Source organism: Mustelus asterias, chromosome 16 (assembly GCF_964213995.1).
Source record: "Mustelus asterias chromosome 16, sMusAst1.hap1.1, whole genome shotgun sequence".
Classification (NCBI taxonomy): Eukaryota; Metazoa; Chordata; class Chondrichthyes; order Carcharhiniformes; family Triakidae; genus Mustelus; species Mustelus asterias.
This window is the reverse complement of record NC_135816.1, coordinates 38,164,417-38,192,231: the sequence shown is the minus strand read 5'-3', so window position 1 is coordinate 38,192,231 and position 27,815 is coordinate 38,164,417. Positions and strand designations below refer to the sequence as shown.

At 41.8% G+C, this 27,815-nt stretch overlaps 1 protein-coding gene and 2 non-coding genes across 3 annotated transcripts; 2 read left to right on the top strand and 1 right to left on the bottom strand.

The window, feature by feature from the left end:
- The first annotated feature begins 6,580 nt into the window (after positions 1-6,580).
- On the top strand, positions 6,581-6,653 carry trnav-aac (transfer RNA valine (anticodon AAC)). Its single transcript has one exon. It is a non-coding gene; the product is annotated as a tRNA-Val (tRNA).
- A 547-nt stretch (positions 6,654-7,200) lies between these two features.
- trnav-cac (transfer RNA valine (anticodon CAC)) lies at positions 7,201-7,273 on the top strand. The gene has a single exon. It is a non-coding gene; the product is annotated as a tRNA-Val (tRNA).
- Positions 7,274-13,829: 6,556 nt separating this feature from the next.
- Positions 13,830-24,191, bottom strand: nme5 (NME/NM23 family member 5). The gene is made up of 5 exons (XM_078230965.1): positions 23,457-24,191; positions 21,032-21,237; positions 20,404-20,504; positions 16,632-16,750; positions 13,830-15,112 (listed from the first exon to the last, which is right to left on the bottom strand). Exons 1-5 carry the CDS (start codon positions 23,586-23,588, stop codon positions 15,026-15,028), a joined length of 645 nt encoding a protein of 214 aa, XP_078087091.1. The 5' UTR covers positions 23,589-24,191; the 3' UTR covers positions 13,830-15,025.
- Between the last annotated feature and the right edge of the window lie 3,624 nt (positions 24,192-27,815).

Here is a 27,815-nt window from a genome sequence, read left to right as displayed (position 1 = left end):
TGTGTGCAGTATTGGTCCCGTTATTTGTGGAAGGATATATTGGCCTTGGAGGGAGTGCAGAGAATGTTCACCAGGTTGATACCAGAGATGAGGGGTGTTGATTATGAGGAGAGACTGAGCAGATTGGGTTTGTAGTCATTGGAACTTAGAAGGCTGAGGGGGGATCTTATAGAGACCTATAAGATAATGAAGGGGCTGGATAGGGTAGAGGTGGAGAGATTCTTTCCACTTAGAAAGGAAGCTAGAACTAGAGGGCACAGCCTCAAAATAAAGGGGGGTCAGTTTAGGACAGAGTTGAGGAGGAACTTATTCTCTCAGAGGGTGGTGAATCTCTGGGATTCTCTGCCCACTGAAGTGGTGGAGGCTACCTTGTTGAATATGTTTAAATCACGGATAGATGGATTCCTGATTGGTAAGGGAATTAGGGGTTATGGGGATCAGGCGGGTAAGTGGAACTGATCCACTTCAGATCACCATGATCTTATTGAATGGCGGGGCAGGCTCGAAGGGCTAGATGGCCTACTCCTGCTCCTATTTCTTTTGTTCTTATGTAAAACTATGACTCAGTTCCCTGGATTCCCAAGTACCAAATTACATGCACAACTTCAGATCTTCAGCTCCGTTGAGCAGAACGCTCCCACTCCAAAGGGGTGTCTTTGCCTCAGTGGCCCTCTTCAATTACCAGACTTTCTCTTAAGCCCTCTTTACTTAAAGTCTGCTCCCCACAGCCCCGTCTCTAACTTAAAGTCTATTTCTCTGCTTCTCCTTTTTTTCTTAACTTAACTGGTACATATTTTTGTCCCTTAGCTGGGGCTTTGTTTTAGGATCTCTTCCTGTCCCGTACATTATGCGCTGCCTATAATACTTCTTAGGACCACTCCATGCTCCCTCACCTCTATTTGGGATTAGTCTCCCCCTCCCTTATTCCATCTGGGACATTTGATGGCTATGACACTCTGTGCCTCGTCACCTGACCTGGGTTTTCACAGCCTTTTTTTCTCTATGTGCATGTGTGCAGTGCCTGCCTTGAGTCTGAAGAACGTAAAGATCTAAAACTGCACACGTGCAGCCCGCTCCTGGTCTGCGCATGCTCAGAAAGTCCAAAGATTATCAAGAGATGAAGTTCCCAACCTTCGAACTCAATGTTAAGTTGGGTTTCATAACAGGCATCTCAGAAGCTGCCACACATAGATGCTAAAGAAGGTGACTGATGCTCTATTAAGTTGTGCTAATAATTTTATCCATTTAACCAGTCTGGTAAACCTTTGCTGCACTCCCTCTATAGCAAGAACATCCATCCCCGATAAGGAGACCAAAACTGCACACAATATTCCAGGTGTGGCCTCACCAAGGTCCTGTATAATTGCAGAATTCCCTGCTCTTGTACTCTAATCCTCTCACAATGAAGGCCAATATACCATTTGCCTTCTTTATCCTCTGCTGCACCTACATGCTTTCACAGATGCCAGGGTCATGGAGGGACATGCCAGGGACAACCTGATCTGCACAAGGTCTACACAACAATGACACTTCTGCATCACCATTGTTAATCGCCTGATCTCCATCGCCTTCCTGGGGTGTAGACCTAGCCCTGCCATCTTCCTTTGTTGAGTTAACTCTAAACCTACATCCACTACCAACTAAAATAGAATGGGGAGCAGAGCTATGTCACATATGCTCATTTGTGAGTGCTAGGTCCAAGGAGATCTTAGGGGTAAGTGGACATCTAAGTATTCTGATTCAGCACCACCATTCTAGTGCTTTGAATGCAACTACACTTGTTTCATTTATAGCTGCGAAGAGTGAGGTGGGCCAACATCCTCTAGAGTACACCGATGAGGGGCCCAGCTTTGCCTGCTCTTAAGCCATGCTGCACAGAGTGATCATCACAGAACTAACAATTCACATGAAGATTCAATAATGAATGCACAAAAATGTAATGCATCTCATTCAGAAATAGTGTACGTGCCCCATCTCCTCTCTAGATATCACATTGCACGAAATGTGACAAACCCCAAAAAGTCTCAATAATTAAAAACACTTATAGTATATCAATTAGATTGTGTGATTTTAACCAGTGAAACAGACATGGAAAAATGATCTATGCTATCCTAGTGCTCATATTTTTTCCGATTTTCTATCATTACATTTAGGTGCAACCCCAACGGCATTCACTAAGGTGGAAGCAGTGTGGTTATGTCATGCCCCACTGCATTGGATAACTATGGTGGGCATCTTCAGGAGGCGTGGAGCCTTGAGGGCTTAAGTCTACCAGGGGTCTCCAGCACTGGTGCAGAGGCATTCCCCTAGTTCTTGCCTGGTGAAACTGTTGAGGCCAATCGTGGAGCAGTTGTGACTGTGAATGTCCTGAGACAAAGGTCTCAGGGAAACTGGCACATGCTCCTTCTCCATTTGAGTGCCCAATGTTACCTCCCTGAGGGGAAAGAGCTCCTGAAGGGAGGTCCAGGGGCCTTGTTCCCCACTTGCCTAGACACTGCCATGCTGAGTCCACAGCTAGTGATGGAATGTAGGTAGAGCGAATATGGATCAAATGCTTCACCTGGCTCTACATAGCTGTCTCTATCTTCTCCATGGATGAAGCCATGCATTCAAAAGCCTGGAACATGGCAGAAATCATGGTTACCATGGACTCCTCCATTGCCCATGTAAAACTATTTGTTAGATCTTTCTATTATGTTTCTATTTGTTAGATCTGTTAGATCAAAAACAAATGATCTCTGGCATCTCTCCCATAAAACCCTCTGCAGGCTTTTTATGGCCACAACCAGAAGCCCATTATCAGCATGGGACTTAGCACGGGCCTGATCCCCAGCAATCCTGCAATCATGTGGGGACCTGGCTGTCACATCCTCTTCAACTGCTGGGATGTGTCTGTGGGGTTCTCACCACTTTGTGCTCCTGACTCTATCTGAGACCTCTCTGCAGATCCTGTAGATGTAACTGTGCCAGCAGAGGATGATGAGGCAAGTGGCGGTTTTCTAGAGCCCTGACTGCTTCGTCCCTTGACTCCTCCCTTAACTGCACCTGGACAACAAGATAGTTAAGAATTTTTTATGATTAAGAATCATCACAGTTTGAGCACTTCATTGCATTGATTCTGCGTGCTCACATACCACCAACAGGATGGATGCCTCTTCCTCCTTATTCCTGGCTGATCCAGCCTTGCCGTCTGCCACCGGTTGCATTTCTTCCTCACGAGTGATCTCCATCACCTCATTTTGGTGGCTGTGAGAAGCCTCAGGTCTGAAACTCTTCCCCTTGTGCATCTCCTCTCACATGAATTGTGGGTCTGCTTGTCCTGTATGACATGTGTCTTGTCAAGTGCACCTAACCTCCTTGTGAACATGCATCCATATCACACATACATGCTTGTTAATCACATGTTGCATCCAAGCACACACAAAAGCCACATCTCCAAACACTTTGGCCGCAACTGCCATGTTGCTCTAAGGCTAATCACTCTTCTGGCATAGCTACCGACTCGCTCATAGGCAGTGTTGATGATTACAAAAGAGATATCTGTTTGAAGATGCAACTCTAGCACTAACACTTGTAGATTAGAGCTGGTTGTTGACCCATTTCCTACACTGGACACTGGTTGGGCAGGTGGCCCCGCAGTTGCTCATCTACATCCAGGCAGCCTTAGTCTGGTGAGAGAGTCTTCTAATGCCATCTTCAAGAAAGAGCAACTTCTGCCTTTCCCTGATAGCTTGAAGCATGTGGAGGGAAGCATTGCTAAACCGTGGGGCTGGTCTGTTTCAGCAGTCATTCATCTCTCCAAAGAATGTGACATTCTCAAATGGTGAAGTGCCCTGGCAGTGATGAACAGCCTCTCTGTTTGAACAGGAGGCTATTTAATAGACCACATGTAGATGCAGCATTGTCAGTGGACAGCAAATTTCAACAATGAAAAACTTCCCTCGTCAATAAATCATACTTGTTTTTCATGCATGCCACTTAAAATTGTAATTACTATCACATGGGAAAAGGCAAAAAGAGGACAAGTGGAAGTGGCTCATAGGGAATGACACATTGTTGACAAAATCCATACCAGAGTCTAGACAATGGCAGCAGTCTCTGAGTTTACCATGAGAAAAGAATCAAAGAATTCCTCAATTTAATCCCAGCTTTAATCTCTAACACTCAAACCACCCAGGTTTACTATCAGTAGGCTACAGAACAGATCACATGATCCCCTTCATTGACTTTAAATTTAAAGATACAGTCCCAAAATATAATAAACCAAGAAGCCTCATAATTTAACACCAAAATAACAATGAGCCAAATTAGTCACTTAAAATAATATTCCTTCATAATGTCAATTGAACACACAAAAATGAAATTATTCATTATCTTTGTGATATTCCTCAACAGCCTTAGTGACTTTGTCAATCAGATGAGACAAACCAGAATTCTCAGTCCTCTACATGGACTATGGGCACAATCTTATGCCCTTTAAGAATAACTGGAAATAGACAGCCTTAGTAATGGGCACAGATACGTATTCATAGATTAGTTTAATGGATTCTGTCATAAATCTTCATTGTCATAGCTGATTAGAGTACAAACCTGTTCTAGTGCACGAACAAGACTGAGTTTCCCTTGTAAAATGTAATACTCTCCCAATTTATTAGGAACACGCTGACTATACTTGGGTCGCTCTTTCTTTAACATATTTGGTAGCTACTTGAAGTTTTCTGTCTGTAGTTGTTGCTTCCCTTATCAGTGAAAATTCCTCTCCAGATATTAAATTATTGATCTAGATTTGTACCTTATTCCCTGTTCCCTTTGTATCATAAATCAATTCCCAGATAATGTCACAAGTGGAATTAACTATTTTCTTGGAACATGCTCTGTTCAAATCAGGTACTTATTATGGCTTACACCATTCTGTGGGTTCTGTAGCTTTCCCATTGACAAAAACTTTTTTGACAATTTTTATTCTACCAATTTAGTATTGGAAATGAAATATTCAAGCTGTAAAGGATAACATAATTCTTAAATACAAGAATACAGGCTCATGATTAAGCAGCCACCATCATACATATATTTACTGATTTTCTTTTTGCAACCAACCCATTTTACATTCTGGTCTTTAAGTAGAACATTATCGACATATAAATTTGCAAATTATAATCTTCACTTTTTATCTCATTTACATTTCTTTTATGAAAAAGCAATTCACTCTGCTCTAAGTGAAGAACAGAGATGTCAACATTGAAAATGTCAAAATAATGAGACTCATATGCCTGAAAATAGAGGTCTAGGATAAACAGGGTTAACAGAAATGTTACCACACACAGCCAATAGAACAACAGCAAGTTATATTTTTATATGGCACCTTTTCATAGTAAAACATCCCAACACACTTCACCGGAGTGTAATCTGATAAAATCCAGTACGATGCTCGGTCCTGAGAATTTAATGAAATCAAATTCCAAGCCACAAAGACGCCCTGAAATTAAACTGATCGCCACTTTGTGGCTATCAGAAGTGCATGCAGAATGTAAAGGACATTGGGTCAAAGTGGGGCAAGCTCATCCATTGAGCCAACACAAAGAGCAATGGACAAGAATAACCCTTCTGTGCTGTAAAATATAATCATTTTATATTAGTATTACAACAAAGATGTATATATAATTATTTTATATTAATACTACAACAAAGTGTCAGGGGGGCTAGCAGGGTATATATGTGGGGTTGCGGGGATGGGGCCTGAGTGGGATTGTTGTTGATTTGGGCTCGATGGGCCAAATGGCCTCCTTCTGTACTGTAGGGATTCTATGAACAACTTAAATAAACGAAAGTCATCAAGAAATTACTTTAATAGAAATAATGCTGGCGTTTTAATAGATATGTTGTTAAATGGTTACTTGCCACCAAACTGGTTAGGGGAGGAAAATGAAAAAAAAAGTCACCAGGTGTTTTCCAATTTAAAAAGATCTCGCCTGGGAACTCTAATCCTCGTTCAAAATTACACCTCGTCTTCCTCTTCCTGACTGAACTGATCTGGTGCCATGATAAACGTTGAGGTGCTGACACTTGCTTCTTGCTCAGTATTGTTGCACCCATAACATGCCCACAGCCTGAGCTCAGGCAAGTCATTGCTAGGGGTAGGGTGGGCAGCTGGAGGAGAGAAACATTGGGCTTTCTCGTGAATAATTCTAAAAGCTGTCAGTTTCAGAAACGGACAAATATAATCATTTTTTTTAAATAGAGAAAGCTGAGAAATATCATTACCCGAAATTTCACAGTTTAAAACTATAGGCAATGGCGGGGGGGGGGGCGGTTCAAGTGGAAAGATTTCTTGAGAATGGAATTGGGAATGGAGATGAGAACAATGTGGTGAAATTATGAGGTGAATCGGGGTGGGAAAGCAGAGAGGGTTGGCAGAATCCCGCCGCTCAGACAGCCGCCTCTCCGTCGCCATCACCCCCGCGGCCGTTAGGATGTTCACGCGCCAAAACCCTACATCCGGGTGAGGGCGAGGCGAACTGGGCGCTTTCCCGGATGTCGATGTGAATTGAACTGCCGATCCTGCAGCACTGTCGCCATGCGGGTTTCCGTAGTGTAGTGGTTATCACGTTCGCCTAACACGCGAAAGGTCCCCGGTTCGAAACCGGGCGGAAACATTATTTTTCCCGGGACATTAACGATTAATTAATTTCCATTAATTCGGGTAAACAGTATTTTTTTTCCCCCCCCCTGGGTGGCGACATTAACAATTTTAACTCGGATGATTTGTGTGGTTTCTTCCTTTTCACACCAATTCATCTGAATCCACTTTAAACACAATGGCATAAAACGGCGGGAGGAATCACGAGTGGATTCCGCCGACAATGTGTGGTGCTTTTCCTAATTTAAAAAAATATATATATAAAAGGGGCAGAAATCATAAATCATGAATGCAGTTTTTAAAAAAAAATACAACACAAAAGATATTCCCTTTGTGCCGAGTACAGCAGATAAATAGAGATCTCACTCTCAGCATTCACTGAGAAGTCGGTTCAGTGCTGAATCCGCCTCCCTATAATTGTGGGATCATCGCCGCCGCGGCATCAAATGATGATCGATAACCTCTGCCGATTGGAGTCATTGATAAACTGACAGCAACAAGGCGGTTTGAATGTGACTAAGATACTTAACAAAGTGGCTGTCAGCGGAGGTTTGGCCAGCACAGTTTCCGTAGTGTAGTGGTTATCACGTTCGCCTCACACGCGAAAGGTCCCCGGTTCGAAACCGGGCGGAAACATTTTTATTGATTATTCATTCGGTGTCATTACAGCCATGTTATTTTAGAATTACGGTTCTTTACATTTCTCCCACTCCCCACTCCCTCCCTTCCCCATTCCCTCCCTTCCACACTCCTCCCTTCCCCACTCCCTCCCTTCCCCACTCCTCCCTTCCACACTCCCTCCCTTCCCCACTCCCTCCCTTCCACACTCCCTCCCTTCCACACTCCCTCCCTTCCCCACTCCCTCCCTTCCACACTCCCTCCCTTCCCCACTCCCTCCCTTCCCCACTCCCTCCCTTCCCCACTCCCTCCCTTCCACACTTCTCCCTTCCCCACTCCCTCCCTTCCACACTCCTCCCTTCCCCACTCCCTCCCTTCCACACTCCCTCCCTTCCACACTCCCTCCCTTCCACAGACTCCCCACACCCATATGAAGGTATTTCAGACATTGCACATCTATCACATTCACTCTCTCAGAAGCCCAGGGCGGGAAAAGAGTTAGTGGCATTGACCTAAAAAAAAGCAAATTACTGTTAATGCTGGGGGGCGGGGGGCGGGGGGCGGGCGGGGGGGGGGGGGGGGGGTGGACTCAGTAGGTTTGGGTACATCTGGGGAAAACACAGTAAGGAATCTAACAACACCAGGCTAAAGTCCAACAGGTTTATTTGGTAGGAAAAGAGTGGCGTTTGAAACACAGAAACATAGAAACATAGAAAAACTACAGCACAAAACAGGCCCTTCGGCCCCACAAGTTGTGCCGAACATATCCCTACCTTCTAGGCCTACCTATGACCCTCTATCCTATTAAGTCCCATGTACTCATCCAGGAGTCTCTTAAAAGACCCTATTGAGTTTGCCTCCACCACCACTGACGGCAGCCGATTCCACTCGCCCACCACCCTCTGGAGTGAAAAACTTCCCCCTAACATTTCCCCTGTACCTACCCCCCAGCACCTTAAACCTGTGTCCTCTCGTAGCAGCCATTTCCACCCTGGGAAAAAGCCTCTGAGAGTCCATCCGATCTATGCCTCTCAACATCTTATATACCTCTTTTAGGTCTCCTCTCATCCTACGTCTCTCCAAGGAGAAAAGACCGAGCTCCCTCAGCCTATCCTCATAAGGCATGCCACTCAATCCAGGCAACATCCTTGTAAGTCTCCTCTATGCAGGTTTGCTACCAAATAAACCTGTTGGACTTTAACCTGGTGTTATTAGACTCCTTACTGTGTTTACCCCAGTCCAACGCCGGCATCTCCACATCATTACATCTGGGGAGAGAGAAATAAGAGTTATTGACCATTGCTGGTGCTGAGCCCGCTCTGCCAGTCTGACTGGCTGCAGGTTGTTACAGGGTTCAGTTGCAGCCACAACCAGTGAGCTGGAGCAGCACCAGGGTCATTCACTATTGCCATTTCTTTCCTCCCAGCTACAGCCCCCTTTACCACCTTGTCTTCTCCCGGTAATTTACAGCTCCGTCCTTCTAACCCCCACTTTTCCTCCTCACACCCCCCCCCGCCCCAAGCACAGACTTAAAAGCACAGACTCCAAATCCAACCCCCAGCTCCACCGTCTCAAAAAAACGTAACCATCAGCACCAAACCAAAAGGAATCAAAACTTCTCAGCATTTCCAATTATTTATTAAGTTCTAAAAAAAAAGCAAAATAACATAAAGTTGAAAGTGTTTTTTAAAAACTACTCGACAATTGTTGGGTAAATGAATGATATGACGCTACCCTCAAAATTCCATCTAAATATCCTAAATAACCATGTATCGATTGGAATGATAGCAATCTTTTAGTACAGACTACGTTTCAACAATAAAACAAATGCCCCCAAATATGGTAACAATGAATGGCAGCATCTTTCAGGAGTTTGATAGAACGATAGATGGCGCAGCAACAGTACACCCCAGCCTCTAATCTTCATGACAATTCACAAATGTGAATTCATCACCAGAACAGTGCATGGCACTGTACTTAGAACAATACCGCCCCATGTTACAATGTCACAGAATAATGTGATCTTGATCAGAACGATATATTTCATTGGCACACAAGCTTTTCCAGAAAGGTTGCTGTCTGCAGCACTGGATCTCAACGCCTTCATGGCGTTGTGAACATGGATAGAGAATGTACTCCGCTTGGTTTGTAATGCAGAGTGATATGGATTCAGGAACAACTTCCATCCCACAGTATGTGCTGAAGACAACTTTGCATGGAACAGATCGCCTATCGATCTTTTGTTCTGCATAATTTGATATTTATCCATTCCAATTCATATAATCTCAAACATAGGAAATAATCAATAAATTATTCCCTCCGCTTCATCAAATGCAAGATACCCCTTGGCAGCGTCATCAGGAAGTATGAGCTCAGCTTCCATTTCTTTGTATAAGAGGCTGAACTCTACTTTCAAAATAGTTTATGTGTTGTCCCCGGCCAATGGCGAGGCCTGGATACGGGGGGGGGGGGGGGAGTCAATTCTTTCATGACAACCCCAGTCGCTGGTATCACCCCCATTCACCCAGAGAGAACAGCAGATGTCCTCTTTAAACTTACGAAGCGATAGCCAGTGTTTCTCAATTCCGTCATTATTTCTTTCCAATTTTAGGATTTGCATATCTGGTTCCCTGGATTTCTGTTTCAAAGTTTTATTAATATATATTACCTCTTATTCTTCCTACAAAAATGCATAACCTCAAATTTCTGTACGTTGTTAATCCAAAATCTCTCTTTTACAAAATAGTCTGTCCATTTAATACCACTTACAGTGCTCTTCACATTTCATTATGTTTGCTATTGTACCCTATATGTGAATTCAATTCACTTAGATATACTGAAGAGTGCAATTGTCCAAATGCTAATTTCCTATGTAAAATCTTATAAAGCACCCTTTGATAATTCATACATTCAATGGTGTATGTAATTGGAGAGTTGATGATGCAGGGCTGGGTTTCAAAGGTTGTCTGTTCTTGAATCTCACAGGCAACTATGTTTATATTGTAAATACCAAATTAATTCAAAGAATATCACAACAAAAATTTGAAATACACTCTCATCACTTACATATACCCATTTGTAAATGTTATTTTATATTTATTTCAAAATTCTGCAGTTAAATTTTACATTTTAGTTTAATTACTTAAGCCAATAATCTAAAATTATTTTAACATAAAACAAAATTGTCATTTAAATACATATAAACATACACACTTAATAGCATTCAAATTTTCAACATTTTCTAGTAATATAGATCTAAATAAAAATATACACTATATTAAGACAGTTCCATGACAAAAAACTTGCCCAAGGCAGTTCACACAGTTGCATAATGCTTATGGACGAGGGGTAAACCTTTTAGGACAGAGATGAGGAGAAGTTTCTTCACCCAGAGAGTGATAAATCTGTGGAATTCGATACCACAGAAAGTAGTTGAGGCGAAAACATAGTATGTTTTCAAGAAGTAGTTGGATATAGCTCTTGGCGCAAAAGGGGTCAAAGGATATGCAGGGGGAAGTGGGATCAGACTACTGAGTTGATTGATCAGCCATGATCATACTGAATGGCAGAGCAGGCTTGAAGGTTCCAATGTCCTACTCCTGCACCTATTTTCTATGTTTCTATGAGATTCAGCAGCAGATTCAGCAAGGGCGGGTACAGGTAAGTTATAAAAGTAGATGCAACTAGTCTCCATGTTGACAAAGATAAAGGAATTGCAGCTCAGGTTCAAATAGAATACCAAGTTTGCAAACAGTCTGGTTCAATTTTGTGGCTGGGAGAAAAATCTTTTCGCATTCATTCACTGGATCATAGATGTCTCTGGCAAGGTCGGCATTTATTGTGCATCCCTAATTGCCCTCAAATGTACCTATTTCCCTTGTCCATCTAGGGGGTAGAGGTCACAGGTTTGGGAGGTGCTACTGAAGAAGCCTTGTTGAGTTGCTACAATGCATTAAGATGGTACACACTGCTGTCAGTGTGCCAGTGGTGGAGGGAGTGAATGTTTAAGGTGGTGAATGAGTGCTGATCAAGGAGGCTGCTTTGGCCTGTATAGTGTCAAGCTTCATGAGTATTGTTTAAGTTGCACTCATCTAAGCAAGTAGAGAATATTCCATCACACTCCCAACTCTTGCCTTGCAATTGGTGGAAAGAGTTTGAGAGTCAAAAGGTGAAAGCTTCACTGCAGAATACCCAAAATCTGACCTTTGTAGCCACAGTATTTATATGGCTGGAAGTTTCTGGTCAGTGGTAACCCCCTGGATGTTAATGATAGAGAATTTGACAATGGTAATTGAATATTAAAGGGAGGAGGTTTAGATTCCCTTTTGTTGGAGATGTCCTGCCTGGCATATGCATGGTTCAAATGCTTCTTGCCGCTTATCAGCCTAAGCCTGAATGTTTTCCTGGTTTTGCTGCATGCTGTCAAGGATTGGTTCAATATGAGGAGTTATGAATGGAACTGAACACTACAATCATCAGCAACACTTCTCACCTCTGGCCCTATGATGGAGGGAAAGCTATGTTTGGGCCAAGAACACTACGCTGAGGAACGCCTGATGTCCTGGAGCTGAGATGATTTGACTTCCAACCACCACAACCATCTTGCTTTGTGCCAGGTATGACTCGAACAATTTTCCCCTGATTCCCAGCGACTCCAGTTTTGCTAGGGCTCATTGATGCCACATTCGGTCAAATGCTGCCTTGATGTCAAGAACGGTCAATGTCACCTCATCTCTGGTATTCAGCTCTTTTGTCCATGATTGAACCAAAGCTGTAATGAGGTCAGGAGCTGAGTGACCCTGCCAGAACCCAAACTGAGCATCAGTGAGCAGGGTATTGCTGAGTAAGTGCTGCTTGACAGCACTGTTGATGACAGCTTCCATCACTTTATTGATGATCAAGAGTAGACTGATGGGGTGGTAATTGGCTGCGTTGGATTTGTCCTGTTTCTTATGCATGGATATACCTGGGCAATTTAGCACATGATCGGGTAGATGGCAGTGTTGTAACTGTACAGGAAGAGCTTGACTACGGGCTCAGCAAGTTCTGAAGCACAAGTTTTCAGTACTATTGCCAAAATATTGTCAGGGCCTATTGCCTTTGTAGTATTCAATGCCTTCAGCCATTTCATGATATCATGGAGAATGAATAGAATGGACTGAAGACTGACACCTATGATGCTGGGGACCTCTGGAGGAGGCTGAAATAGATCATCCACTCAGTACTACTGTGTGAGGATTGTGTGAATGATTCAGCCTTATCTTTTACACTTATGTACTGGGCCCCTCCATCATTGAAGATGGAGACATTTGTGGAACCTCTACTCTAGTGATTGTTTCATTGTTCATCACCACTCACTGCTAGATGTGGCAGGACAGCAGAGCTTAGATTTGATCCATTGGTTGTGGAATTGCTTAACTCTATTACTTGCTGCGTGTGTTGTTTGGCACACAAGTAGTCCAGAGTAGTAGCTTCGCCAAATCGACACCTCTTTTTTAGGTATGCCTGGTGTTTCTCCTGGCATGTCCTCCTGCACACTTCATTGAACGAGGGTTGATCCCCTGGTTTGGTAGTAACGGTAGAGTGGGAGATATGCCAGCCCATGAGGTTACAGATTGTGGTTGAGTACAATTCTGCTGCTGCTGATGGCCCACAATGCCTCATGAGTTGCTGGATCTGTTCGAAGTCTATCCCATTTAGTAGGGTGGTAGTGCCACACAACATGATGGAGGGTATCCTCAATGTGAAGACAGGCCTTTGTCTCCACAGATCAAGTATGTTTTTCCCTCTTGTTGGTTCCCTCACCACCTGATGCAGTCCTAGTCTAGCAGCTATCATCCACTCATCATTTCTGGCTAAAGATGCTTGTAAATGCTATAGCCTTGCCCTTTGTACTCTTGCTAGGCTGCTGCTGGATTACCAGAGGAGAGCATTATGGGGGGAAAGGAAAGAATATAAGATATCAATATTAAAAAGATTGGAACTTAAAACAGATAACTACCAGGTACAGATCCCCCCCACCGCCACTCTTCTATTATGGAGCGGAGACTGTGATTAAAATAGATTTCAGAAACAAAAAATTGTTCCAAAAGATAAAACAAGTGTACAGCTTGTTAAAAGCAAGACTATGTATGAAAGAAACAGAAAGGTCATTGCAAACGTGTTATACATATGGAGTAATTGATGAAAAAAAGAAAGGAGGTGTTGATAGATCTATATGAGATAGGCCACAGTTAGAGTACTGCATGGAGTTTGAATAGGAAGGATATTGGGGAGTTAGGAGAAGGATGTGTTGCATGCTCAGTCAGATTATACCAACCTTGTGAGGTTACAGTTCTGGAGAAAAACTTTAAAATGTGTTGATGTGTTAGTTGGAGCAAGGATGATTAAGGGGGAAATCTAACAGAAGAATTCAAATATGGAAAAAAATATTTTTACTGGTTGATGAATTGGCAACAAGCAAGCATTACTTTTGTGTTAGTACTAAAAGTATGAAGGGGATCCAAGAAGCAAGGGATCATTAGAACATGGAATGAATTATAATAAGTTGATATACAAGCTGTGTTCATCACACTGAGAATTAAATTAACACTTGAAAAATCATCTTAAATAAATATCATATGGTACCATTTTGAAAAGTGTAGATGAGCAGAGGAACCTTTGTGCGCATATACATAAATTCTTAAAGGTACCAGGGCAAGAATGACAAAAGGTGGTCAACAAAACATGTGCATCACTTGTGTTTATGAATAGAGGAATGGAATATAAAAACAAAGGGATCATGTTCAACCTTTTATAAATTACTGGACATTTCTGGGTACCACATTTCAGGAAAGAAGTAAAGGCATAGGAATGGGTACAAACTAGACTCATCAAGTTGTGAAGACAGGTTGGAAAAGTTAGGACTATTCTCCTTGGAACAGAAAACGTTAAGAGGTGACCGAATAGTGGTTTCCAAGATGATGAGAGGTTCTGGTAAAGAAAATAGGGAAAATATTCCATTTGGAGAGTGGGTAAATAAGTAGACATCACAGAATTAAATTTATTGGAAATAAGATTTAGAGCCGAGAGGAGGGAAATGACTTGGCTTGGTTTTTTGAAGCTGAAAAACACTACCTGAAAAAGGAACGTGGAAGCTGAACCCATCAATAGCTTTAAAGGAAAATGGGCATGTACTTGGAAACAAGGAACTTACAGTGTCACAGGAAAAAGCAGATAAGTGTGAACAAGCATGACTGATCCTACAAAGAGCAAGCACAGACGCAGTGGGCTGAATGTCCATCTTCTGTGCTGTAAATTTCTATGATTCTATGTCATCAAGTAGGAAGTGAAGGTACTGGAACTGAGAACTGGTAAAAGAGCTGGTGATGCTTGTAAAGTATCATGGAACTCTTGAGCTGACCAGCACATAACATCCTAATTGTTATCAGCTTTCCAACCCTTGAACCTTCCAAAAAAAGAATATGGGAGCATCAACATTTAACACAAAAATTATAATGACTCGTCTTTTTTGATCAGCAAGCTGATGGATATTAATGCTTGGTAAAGCAGTATTTTTCTACTGTTTCAATCCTTTGACAACAAAAAAAACCCATAACCCTATTTCCAATTTCATTCCATTCATTCATTCCAACCTCAGGCACGTTGAAAGTATTAAAACTCAAAGCCAGTTGTTAACATTGGTTAAATTACAGTTGTAGTTCATATCTCCTGAAATTTGTGGCTGGATTTCACTTTTCCAACAAGTAAGGGTCTCCATGGTTGTCAGAGTTACAAGTTTTCTGGCTCTTTTATCAGATCTTCACGAATTTTTGGTTTGTTAGGATTGTTTGCAATCAGCCAACTTGCAAGCCAGGTCTGTAAGAGAACACAATATATAAAATGACATCGAAAAGAGTACATTAATTTCAGTCATTTTAAAACATAGTTACTATTTATGGACATTAAGATGATGCACATCTGTGCTAGAAAGTGGAGCCATTTCCACATGCTTTAGCATTGAGATTTCCCATTTTGGGTTAGATCAGACTACATCTCCCTCTACTTAATTTAATATCATCTTGGAAAAGCATCTCTTACTGCACTTTGTGTACTAGCCATCCTAATGGCCTCCCAGCATTAGATTACCTAATAGTAAATGTGGTCAATTTGGTGCTGTAGACCTATATAACTGTTAATTAAATGAAAGTGCCCCAATCACATTTCACTTCAGCCCTTGCAGAGAGTCAGTTTAGAGAGGTGGCTTTCATTCCATCAGGGATAAAAGAACAGTGCACAATTAAGAATAGATTCACTTAAGTGATGGACAGCAGTACTTTTTTCATGTAAATGTTCCCTACAGTACATTACAGAATATGTTCGATAAAGACATGGGAATAAATCCTTAAACTGATGGAGTTAGTTCATAAATTGATACAGAATTGCACAAAATTTATGACAATGCAGCAGTGATTTTTAAAAGAATATTCACAGCAGCAGAGAGTCACTGGCAAGCGAGATATAATAGTGAGTGTAAATGATAAACCAAACAGAGAAACATCAATTCCAACATAAAGCGCATTCAATTTTTTTATTGAGTACTCAAATGTCTCGCATGCAAAATAACTTGCATGGCTTGCTTCAATAAAAATAAACCCAAATTACACCAAATGGTTGCATATTGCAACTGTATAAAACTATTAAACCAACATACTTTCCAAATGGGTCCCTGGACAGCAAGCAGAACTGAGTTTCCAATTCATCGAATCCTACAGTGCAGAAGGAGGCCATTCAGCCCATTGAGTCTGCACCGACCACAATCCCACTCGGCCCTATCCCCATAACCCCATCCATTTACCCTAGCTAATCCCCCTGACACTAAGGGGCAATTTACATGGCCAATCCAATTAATTAATTGAAGCCAATTATAACATACCTTTTCCTCCTTCCACTATGCACAATTCTCTGACATTTAGGAATAACAAGCAGCTTTCAATACATTTGTAATGTTACAAGGATCTGCGTGTGAGATGCTGGCAATGTGATCCTCTACACAGTTTCCCTCCCTTTACTTGACACTAAATTTGTATGGCTGACAACAGGAATGCACTGTGTGGAGTTACTGCCAGTGCATCAGATAGCAGGTAAAAGAACCATTCTGGAATTTAATATATTACAAAGCATACTTAAAACAGATCAAAGTAATGCAAACCCTCCGGTGGTGACAAAATCCAGTGTTAAAACTTCGACATCAGCAGGACACAAATTATTGAAAATTATTCCTTCTGTCCTCTTTAAGAATAGTAAAGAAAATAATATCCTAGCTAAGCAGGAGTGAATTAATAAGCATTTAAGGTATACATAAATGTACAAGATTCACTAACTGAAGAGTACTTACAATAGGGTCTGTGGGCTTCCGTTTGCAGAGTTCACTCAGTCCAGATAACAATGTAGGATTTACAAATTTGCTCAGGTATGTTACTGCATCCTGTCCAGATGGAATTGGGTCAGCAGTAGCTGTGGAGATTGAATAATGAATATTTCACCTCAATGTTCTTTTTCATACAGAATAAGGTTTCCTTAAAAAAAAATCATTAAAATGTTTTCAAATAAAAGCAAATTACTGCGGATGCTGGAATCTGAAACCAAAAGAGAAAATGCTGGAAAATCTCAGCAGGTCTGGCAGCATCTGTAAGGAGAGAAAAGAGCTGACGTTTTGAGTCCAGATGACCCATTGCCCAGCTTTGATAAAGGGTCATCTGGACTTGAAACGTCAACCCTTTTGTCTCCTTACAGATGCTGCCAGACCGGCTGAGATTTTCCAACATTTTCTCTTTTGGTATTAAAATGTTTGCCACTTGCTTGATCCCATTCGTGAAATTAAGAGACTCCACAGAATTTCTTCAGTTTATTATTTTTGCAGACATGATGTTTGCAATAAAGATAAATTATAGCTAATATATAGTTCTTTAAATTTTCATTCTTCCAACAACAGTGTAAATTTTTTAAAAATTATTTTCTCCCCTTACTTCTTGTGAAGTCATGAAGTTCCCAAGTCATAATTAATTGCAGGTTGGGCAGGAGGCTGTTGGAGGCCTCATAACAAGGCCGAGAACTTGTTTTCACTTAGAAAAAATACACACACATTTCTACCAAGAGTGCTCGTGAGCGTAGTTTAAATTATCGAGCCTAACCAAGCCCCACCCCAGCTAGCTCTGCAAGTATCAGGATTTTAACCTGAAATTGATGTGTGAGCATGCAATCATTCGCTGAAGTTACAGCGCTGCCAGCTTCATAAAGGACAGTCCACTTTGTAGTGCCATTAAAAAACTGCATTCTTACCATTAACAAGCTGGATTGTAATTCTTTGAAGTCAAGTAACAATTGGAGGAAAACAGGCAATTGAGATTTAAGGGGGTGATCTTACCAGCTTGTCACGCCGATCGATCATCATGACAAGCTGGTATGATTGCGTGAGAGGCGCAAAACCAGGTTTGCTTAATCAGCTTCATGCCCCAAATATTTATTGGCCAATTTCAATGTTATCAGTGAGCCCGGGACACAATCGTCCAGTGGGACCGGAGGCCATTGAAGGCCCCCAGGTGGTCGGGGGCAGGGGCGAGCAATGCCACTTGGGCCTAAGGAGAGTGGTGGGGCCTGAAAGATGGGGGGGGGGGGAAGGAGAGTCGTGGGGCCTGAAAGAAGAGGGGGGGAAGCCTAAAGCAGAGTCAGGGCATGGGGAGCTGGGGATTTGCCAGGGCGGTGATCGGCCGGAGAGGGGGAGGGGTAAACAGGGGTGGGGATCGGCCAAGGGGGCGAAATCGGGGGGGGCGGGGGGGCATTTGACTGAGGGAGGGCCATGATTGGGGACTGGGAGGGTGATGTCCGGAGGGAGTGGGGGTGAGGAAAGTGACAGATTCCCAGTGCACCATGTAATCTTGTACACAGTGCACTGGGAGATCAGGGCACATGCATAATAGCACCCTCTGGCAGTCTGCATCCAGCTTCCCAGCGTGAATAGACTCCGTTCACTCCCGCCTACTGGCGAGAATCACATTTGGAATCTATTTTTCTTCTAAGTGCCATAAGATAGTATGTGGTGCTCACCCAAAATATGAGTGCGATTCTCTCCCATTTTCATGCTTGTTTGGCACTTAGAATTTTTTTGGCAGGATCGCCACCTAAATCTTTTTTTTCACAATCACTTGGTTTAATTAAATTACAATACAGTTCACTTAAGATCTCTAATATTGTGTATAAGATCAAATTTTATTTTAAAGGAATCATTCTTTAATTTAATTATATCTGACTTAAATTGTTAATTTTCTATCTTTGTTTTTGTTTCAGTAATAGTTTGATATAGATGTAACTTTGAGATTGTGTGTAAATTTGTTGACATTTGTGTCATTGTGTTGCCCACTCACTTAACTTGTCTAGATCTTTTTGAAGCCTCTCTGTGTCCTCCCCACAGCTTACCTTTCCAACTAGCTTAGTATCATCGGCAAACATACATACATTACTCTGTCTCCTCATCCAGGTCATTAATATTGATTGTAAATAGCTGAGACCCCTGCAGTGATCCATGTGACACTCCACTGGTCACAGCCAACTTGAAAATACCCCATTTATGCCCACTCCCTGCTTCCAATCAATTAACCAATCCTCTATCCATGTCAGCTAGCAGCTTGCCAACTTTAAAAAGAACTGCCCTGCAGTAAGAATACATAGGGGATCATTTCAACAAGCTGAGAATGGGACATTCATCCTTCAGAGAAGGGAAGTCCTGCCCTTGAAAAGTGTATTTATTAGTCACAAGTAAGGTTTACATTAACACTGCAGTGAAGTTACTGTGAAATTCCCCTGGTCGCCACATTCCGGCACCTGTTCAGGTCAATGCACCTAACCAGCACGTCTTTCAGTTTGTGGGAGGAAACTGGAGCACCCAGAGGAAACCCACGCAGACACGGGGAGAACATGCAAACTCCACACAGCCAGTGACCCAAGCTGGGAATCGAACCTGGGACCCTGGCGCTGTGAGGCAGCAGTACTGACCACTGTGTCACCGTGCCGCCCACCTTGAGAACAAAGGTTCAAGATTAATCACTCCCTGAACAATCTCAGCAAATACAGTTCCTGTCAGATGTCTTTCCCTACCACCTCCTCCCTCTTCCAGCAGCTTGTACTGTGTTGTACGGTCTCTGCGAATTCTCAAAGTTGTGTTATATTCCAAGGGGAATGTCTACTAATGCACCTCTATACAGAAGTCTTCAAATGAATAAAAACTCCTTCTGCACCAGTCATACCACTCCCTGTTAGGCTTTTTCAACTTTAAACAATATAGAAGGTAGCAAATACTTGTAGAATCAGAGCAACAGTGAGAAGAGATCAACCTGTAACATATCTGAAAATAGTTTATAATCTCTTTAAACAGTACTGGTGGGGAAGGCACACTAATGCACTCACCAATATGTTGGTCAGTGTAATTTGCCCCAGAATTGCATGCAGGCTAGGGAGTGCTACTTTGGAGCTCTAAGAGCCTACGGGCCCAAACGATTCTCATTTATCATCTACAGTTTAGTTTATTTGCACTATTTCCTGTGGTGGATTCAAGTTTGTTTCTTTCTTATCTTTTTAAAAGATGTAAGTATAAGCAGAAAACTAAAATGTAAGTTGTTACTTAATAGTGAAGTGAAAGACCAAAGCACTGTCCTTCTCCTTCCTGTTTGTAGGCTACACACAAGATTACAGATAGTCCTACCATTCACCCATTTTACACCAATATGAGTGACAGACCCAGGAAACCTGAGCATGCATTTTTCTGAAGGACAACAGCAGTTACTTATTACAAGGAAACTATACACATGTTTTTTTTAATGAAACTTTCATCAGTTTTTGAATACTTTAATCAGAGCTTGTTTTCACAGCTCTCTTATAACATTTTATTCAAATGAAATCACTCGGGTAATTTTGCTTGCTTTGGCATGAGGAGACAAGGGGAGAGATAAAATGGGACTACACCTGCCATTACTTAGAGTCGTAGAGGTTTACAGCATGGTAACAGGCCCTTTGGCCCAACTTGTCCATTTTTAAACCCCTTAGCTTTACTTGCAGTAAAGGAAATTGGGATTGGAAATCGGAAACAATTATAACCTGATAGATTAAAGACTTACCATCAGGAAAAATAAACCGAATTTCCCTCTCTGCTGCAGAAGTGGTCTCACTCCCATGTACAGCATTCCTAAGCTCATCTGTCCCATATAGTGCTCTTAAACTGGAACAGACAGACATTGATAAAGTGAGTCAAAAAATCATATACATTTTACTAGCATTTTTTAATGTAAAAACTGCAGCACTCAACATCATTTTTAAATATAAGATGTATTAAGCATATTACCTATTAAAGAATTAATTGAAGCCACTCAATTGTTAATAAAGCTTCGCCCTCCTAATGACAAAAGATTTAATTTAAAATTCACAGGATTAGCCAATAAAAACATCTAAACCTAGTCTGCATCAATGGAGGACATGATGTTTGCATTTAGTCCACGTAGTGCTCTGATTTCAGAAGCAGATGGAGAGAGAAAGAATCTTAATGACCTCAATATCAGTGAGAAATTGACAGGATCAGATCAACCTTCCATTTAACTTCCCAGACTAGTAGGTTGGATAAAAAAATTGCAACCCCCACTCACCCCACAACTCCACCATAGTGAAAGATAAAAGTATGTCCTAACAGGGTGTTGCCACCATAATGGGACATAGATTTACCCACACATCCTCATTTCTAAGATCACTCACCTGCCTGGATGAGTTTCTTTTGCTTTTACACTATCTGCAGGTCCAATCAACTCTCTCCAGTATGCTACAGCTTGATGTCTGGCAATAATCATGGCAACAGTTGGTCCAGAACTCATAAATGCTGTTAAACTGGGAAAGAACATTTTTCCATAATGTGCAGCATATATATCACTGCACAGCTCTGGGCTTAAAACTACTTTCCGTCTCTGCAATGGGAACAAAGTTCAGATCAATATTAAACTTGAATTCACATTTTTAAAATACCTAAAGATATGATTTATTTTCCCACTCTGATATACTTCTTGCAGAATTTGAATTTGAGATGGATTTGTAAACAGCAAAATGTGTAAACTGTCCCCTTTTTCCTTAACTCCATTTGATTTCAAACGTAACTCATTTTTTTGTAAACAAAAATAATGATCTTTCACATCTCAGATGATATGCTACGAGGAACAAATAAAAATGAATCTGTCATTAAAACCCGTTCCATCTGATAATAAAATGATATAGTTTGAGTCTAATTATTTGCCTAATCCAATAAAGTTTGAGCAAACAGATGTCCTTCAATCTATATCATAATGAAGGATTCATTCACTGCTTCTAACAATAACAACTATTCTCTATGACGCGCTTCAAGTCCTGCTGAGCTTTCAACAGTTACGCATTTTCCTCCATTCCACATCCTATGCACCTCTAATTTCTTGGTTTATATTCTGCCCAACACTGCAACCACTGTGTCGAGGCCTATAAACCTCTCCCGCCAACTTCTTCTGCCTCTTGGTGTTCCTTTATTCCAACAGAAAAAAGGAGATCACCACCCTTTTGGTTCATAAAAGGCTCTGCCCTTCCTTTAACTAGCTTTTTATTATTGATATGTCTATGAATGATTTTTGTGTTCCTCTTTAAGTACTATACTAATCTATTCCCCTGCACTCTCTTTGCCCTTTGTTTCTTTTTTAGATCTCTCAGTATAATTTTGTATTCAGTTTGGTTCTTTAATGTATTATGAACCTTTTACAGGTATTTGTCACAAATCACCTTTTTCTCTTTCATGTAAATGTCTACATCCTCAGTCTCCAGGAAGTTCCAGCTCTAGATGCCTTTCTCTTCCCCTCATGGGAGCGTGTCTATTCTGTACCCAAACTATCTTCTCTAGTGCAGGCCGGCCACTGTTCAATTCCTGCTTTGCCTACCAAGGTTTGATTCCAGTACACCTGGATTTGGTGACACTTTTCAACTTGCTGAAATTAGTCCATCTCCATTTAAATATTTTCACACGTGTTCCTTATCATTCCCATAACTATTCTAAACCAAATGATATTCTGATCAATGTTCCCAAATGGGCCCCATTGAAACCAGTTTCACTTCTGCTCTTCCCCAGAATTAGATTGAACAATTCTTCCTTCCTGCTTGGGTTAGAAATGTACTCATCAAGGTTTTCTCCCATTCTTTGCCCTTCCACTGTTCCTATCCCAGTCTATATTGGAATAATTGGCACCCACATTATTATTCTATAGTTCTCATATTGTTCTGTAATTTGCCTGCAAATTTGTTCCACTATATTCTTCCCACTATTTTGTGACAAAATATACACCCATTATTGTAATATATCCTCAATTGTTCCTTAATTCTAACCATTAGGTTATGGAGCCCTGCAATTACTTCCACTCTTTCCAATGTTGTAATTTAGTTGATCAATTCTGCCACCCTCCCTCCTATTTTTCCCTTCCATATCTTTCCTGAATACCTCATAGCCAGGAATATTAAGTTCCCAATAGCCAATAAGTCTTATTTGTCACTATACCATCGATCCATGTGACTGACTTAAACCTGTAGTTCACCAAAGCTTATTTACCACACTGCATGCATTTAAGTACGTGCACTTTAATCCCACATTAGACAGCTTAGCATTCACCCACCGCCTGGCCCTTCTTGTTTCTGAACTGTTCTTTACTTCAATGTTACGTGTCTCTCCCTCTATGCATCGTATTTTTCCAGGTTCTAACCACATACCAAAAAGAGCAACGGTCCTAATGGAGACCATTACTCTGCTTCTGTTTTTTTCAGGGAAGCCATGATGTGGACAACCTGTGAGGCTTCTTACTGTTTTCAGTGAAGACAACAGATACTGTATGTAGCAAACTCTAGCAAAGCGAGTCCATGTCTTACCCCTATGGCCGTACTTTCTTCTATACTTCCGGTATTTAACAACATCTACGATAACCAGTGAAACACAATTGAGAATGATAAACTGAACACAAAATACATAAATCCACCATCGCCCCATAACCAAAAGCAGAAATGTTGTAAAACATTAAAACTGAATTGTAATTGACAGTGTTTTGTACAGCGTTGTAACAGTTGTATTGACTGGCAGGGGGTACATTGATAGAAGATATTGCTCAGTGCAAACCACACAGCCTACTTGAAGAATGGTGAACCCGGATCGGAGGATGATCTCTTCGATTTCGTTGGCGTTCTCAATGGCGTCGGGTTTGATCAGGGCCAGTGTCCTCTCCACATACACCTCTGCTGCACACTGAGCTTGCTCCATCATTCACTCCCTCCGGCTGAAATTCCCAACAAAACACTGCAACTGGACAGCACTGCAGCGGCAGCGAGAAAATGAAAAAGTTATTCTAAAAATGTGGGGTTTTTTACACTTGCGAGTAACAAGAGCTTTTTAAAACACGGCACAGATCTTCCCCATTTTCCTTCTGTTGTTGTATCGGCTGCTCTGGTTGCTAAGGGACAGTCCGTGTTAATGTCCCTCTCCCAGGAGACTTTGCAGAAGCAACCTTTCTCTGACACCAATTTACATTTATCGCAGGTTACTTTAGATTTTATAAAACGCCTTGCTAATCTGCAACGTTTTGTAAATAAATCTTAATGACGGTAGGGAACTCATTGGGCAACTTGTCTGTGGCTCCTGTGAATACTGTCACTCAGCTAAACTCAAAAGATTTCTTTCTACAAACTCTGAAATTTTGAGCAGGAGAATGTAGATTCTACCGCATGTCTGTTTGAGATCGGTTCAAATATCAATTAAATACTTTTTCTCACTACAATGTTTTTAAATAATTGTTATTCCGCCAAATATTTAAGCAATTGCCTCTAACTTGCCTCCAAATATTTAAGCAATTGCCTCTAACTTTGATATGCAGAGCTGTTTGCAGTAGCTGCCACTTGACACCGAACTGGTTCACCTGGTTTCTGATTTATTCTAGTTCTGTTACATGGTAACTAGCTGAACTGCAGGAGCACAGGATGTGTTACATTACTTAGCCCCTATGTGGAGCGCTACCTCCGCGTGGTGGAGAGGTGTGTACCTTCCGACTACCCCCTGAACCATTCAGTCAGGAGCTTCTTGCTCCTGGTAGGACGACCAATGGCAGCAAAGTCCGGGAGAGGTGCCAGACAAAATGCGGTCCGAAAGGTTCTCAACAGCACAACCGGTGAAGGGAAAATGTGCGTCTAAATGGCTGCAACAGGAAGCTGTTCCACACATCACCAAAATCTGACTACAATGACAGTGCCCCAAGGTAACTACGTTAAACAAAGTCACACGGAGACTTCGACAGTGGTGGTGGGGGACTTTTCTTACAGTTCACCTAGTTTGTATTTTATGATCGGTTTTAGATTGTTAATTCACTGATGTAGCAATGTCCTGGAAACATAACCTACAAGTTCCTCTATTAAATTGCACACTATCCTGACTTAAAACATTTCTCTCCCCTTTTTTTAATCATTGCCAAGATCCCTGCCTGACAGCTTTGTGGAACTGCAGCAATGACAGAAGGCCCATCACCACCATCTTGAGATGGGAAATTAATACAGCATGTCATCCACACATTGAAAACTTTAAAAACTGAAATCAGTGGAGAGCAGAAAATCATGCAACACGTGGCAATAGGAAGATATTAGATGCAGATTAATGGGAACGTGGAAATAAACTTTACAAATTCACAGCATGGAAGGCCATTCAGTTCATTGTGTCTATGCTAGTTAGTAAGGAGCCATCCAGCCCAATCCCACTTTCTGGCTTTTGGTGCACAGCCTGGTAAGCTACAGCACTTCAGCTGTGCGCTCAAGTACTTTGTAAATACAGTGATCATTTCCATCTCCAACATTCTTTCAGGCAGCAAATTCCAGATCCCCACCACCCTCAAAGATTTCCCAATGAATTATCTGTAAAAAAGTGGGTGCTGGAGCGTAGGAATGATGTTATAGAGGTCTATAAAATAATGGAGTGGCATAGATCAGCTAGTCAACATTTTCTCCCAAAGGTAAGGGAGTCTAAAACTAGAGGGCATAGGTTTAAGGCGAGAGATGCAAAAGTGTGCAGAGGGGCAATTTTTTCACAGAGGGCGGTGAGTGTCTGGAACAAGCTGCCAGAGGTAGTAGTAGAGGCGGCTACAATTTTCTTTTAAAAAACATTGACAGAAACATGAGTAAGATGGCTATCGAGGTAAATAGGCCAAACGCGGGCAATTGGGACTAGCTTAGTCATTAAAAAAATGGTGGCATAGACACATTGGGCTGAAGGGCCTGTTTCCATGCTGTAAACCTCTAAGACAATGAAGCTCCCAACTCTCACGCTGAATTTATGCCGCCTGGTTATAGACCTCTCAATCCAGGGCGAGGGGCTTCCTAGTCACTCTACCTAGACTTTGCAATTGTGTAAACTTCAAGAAGCTCCCTCCTCAGTCTCCAAAAATAAACATTAGCCTATGCAATCTTTCCTGATAACTAAAATTCTCCAGTCCAGGTAACATCCTTGTAAATCTCTGCAGTATCTTCTCTAGTGCAACACACCTTTCTTAGTGACAGCGGGACAGGAGCAGTGCAAACAGGAGTGAGACTACCAGGCAGGAGAGTGGGGGAATGACATCACACCCAAAGAGTGATGTCCCTGACAGACAGGCAGATGCTTGGTGGATGATGTGTTTGTTAGTCTCTATCCTACAGCAGAGCCTGGTCTCCAGTCGTCTCAGATTTCCCTGCAACTGACCCAAGACCACCGCAAGTTAAAACAATGACACGCAGGCAGTGGCCAAAAAACAAAGAAAATTACAGCACAGGAACAGGCCCTCACCTCATAGCTAATGCCCTCCATACCAGGCAACATCCTGGTAAATCTTTTCTGTACCCTCTCCAAAGACTCCACATCCTTCTGGTAGTGTGGCAACCAGAATTGAACACTATATTCCAAGTGCAGCCTAACTAAGGTTCTATAAAGCTGCAACATGACTTGCTAATTTTAAAACTCATGCCCTGGCTGATGAAGGCAAGCATACCATATGCCTTCTTGACTACCTTCTCCACCTACGTTGCCACTTTCAATGACCTGTGTACCTGTACACCCAGATCCCTCTGCCTATCAATACTCTTAAGGGTCCTGCCATTTACTGTATATATCCTATCTTTATTAGACTTCCAAAATGCATTACCTCACATTTGTCTGGATTAAACTCCATCTGCCATCTCTCCACCCAAGCCTCCAACCGATCTATATCCTGCTGTATCCTCTGATGGTCCTCATCGCTATCCGCAAATCCACCAACCATTGTGTCATCCACAAACTTACTAATCAAACCAGTTATATTTTCTTCCAAATCATTTATATATATTGCGAACAGCAAAGGTCCCAGCACTGATCCCTGAGGAACACCACTTGATGTGGAGATGCCAGTGTTGGACTGGGGTAAACACAGAACACCACTTGTCACAGCCCTCCACTCAGAAACACAATACTCCAATCCTGGAGCTGCAGACTGCCACAGGTTTGATGAGATGGGTGCCAAGATGCGATTGTACTAAAGAAGGTACCAGAGATTAACAAGGATGTGATCCAGAATGGAGAATTTTAGTTATCAGAAAAGGTTGCATAGGCTAGTGTATACATCTGCTATTTACACTTGCCTCCTCCCCGTGTGTCCTTGCAGCATTTCCTCTGCCCTCCTCGTAAGTGCTTGCCATGGCAAAGCTCAGAGTAGAGCACTTGTTTTAAGAATCTTGTGCCAGATTATATCGCTCCAGGGAATTGAGTGCCTGCTGTACATTGTCCATGTTTCTGATGCATATTTTTCTGAGCATGACTCTCTGTAGCCAATGAGCATCCAACAATCTAATCTAGCACTATGGAACATTCAGGGAATGCTCCTATAGATTAGAAAAGTGAGTTTACATTTGTATTCCATCCCAAATAGCCTGGACTCAACAAGACCACCAGTAGATTTGCAATTGTTTTGGGGGGGGGGAATGTTGCTTTAAAGGGCAGGATTAATTGCAAAACAATATAGAAATGGCAAATTCTGTCATACATTAATTTTAACTGGATTGTCTAATTCTGGTCACCACACTTGAAGGATGTGAATGCATTAAAGAGGGTGCAGAAAATATTTACAAGAATTATGCCAGGCATGAGGGATTTTAGCTGCATGGTTAGATTGGAGAAGCTGAGGCTGTTTTCCATAGAGATTTGTGTGTTCAAAAATCACAAGGGACCGAGGAAAAGGAAAGAAAGTGTCCTTGTTGAAAGGATACATAACCAGACACACTGATTTTAAGGTAACCAGCAAAAGAATCAAAGGCAATAAGAATTTTTTTTGTAAACACAGCCTCCATAGGCCCCAAAAAAGACTACTTACAACCTTTCATATATAGTGCAACATGAAAGAACAGTAATCCAACCTATCTAGCCTAGTTTTAATAAAACTTGAAAATGGCATTTAGCAATCTGCAAAACCCTCCCACAATTAAATATTACGATTAGCCATGGTTA

Coding starts and splice junctions, on each gene's coding strand:
- nme5 (XM_078230965.1), bottom strand. CDS start 23,588: ATGATGGAGCAAGCTCAGTGTGCAGCAGAGGTGTATGTGGAGAGGACA. Junction 21,238..23,456: donor CCGGGTTCACCATTCTTCAA/GTAGGCTGTGTG, acceptor TTCCCATTGCAG/AGACGGAAAGTAGTTTTAAG. Junction 15,113..16,631: donor GGAAGCCCACAGACCCTATT/GTAAGTACTCTT, acceptor GTTCTCTTACAG/ACCTGGCTTGCAAGTTGGCT.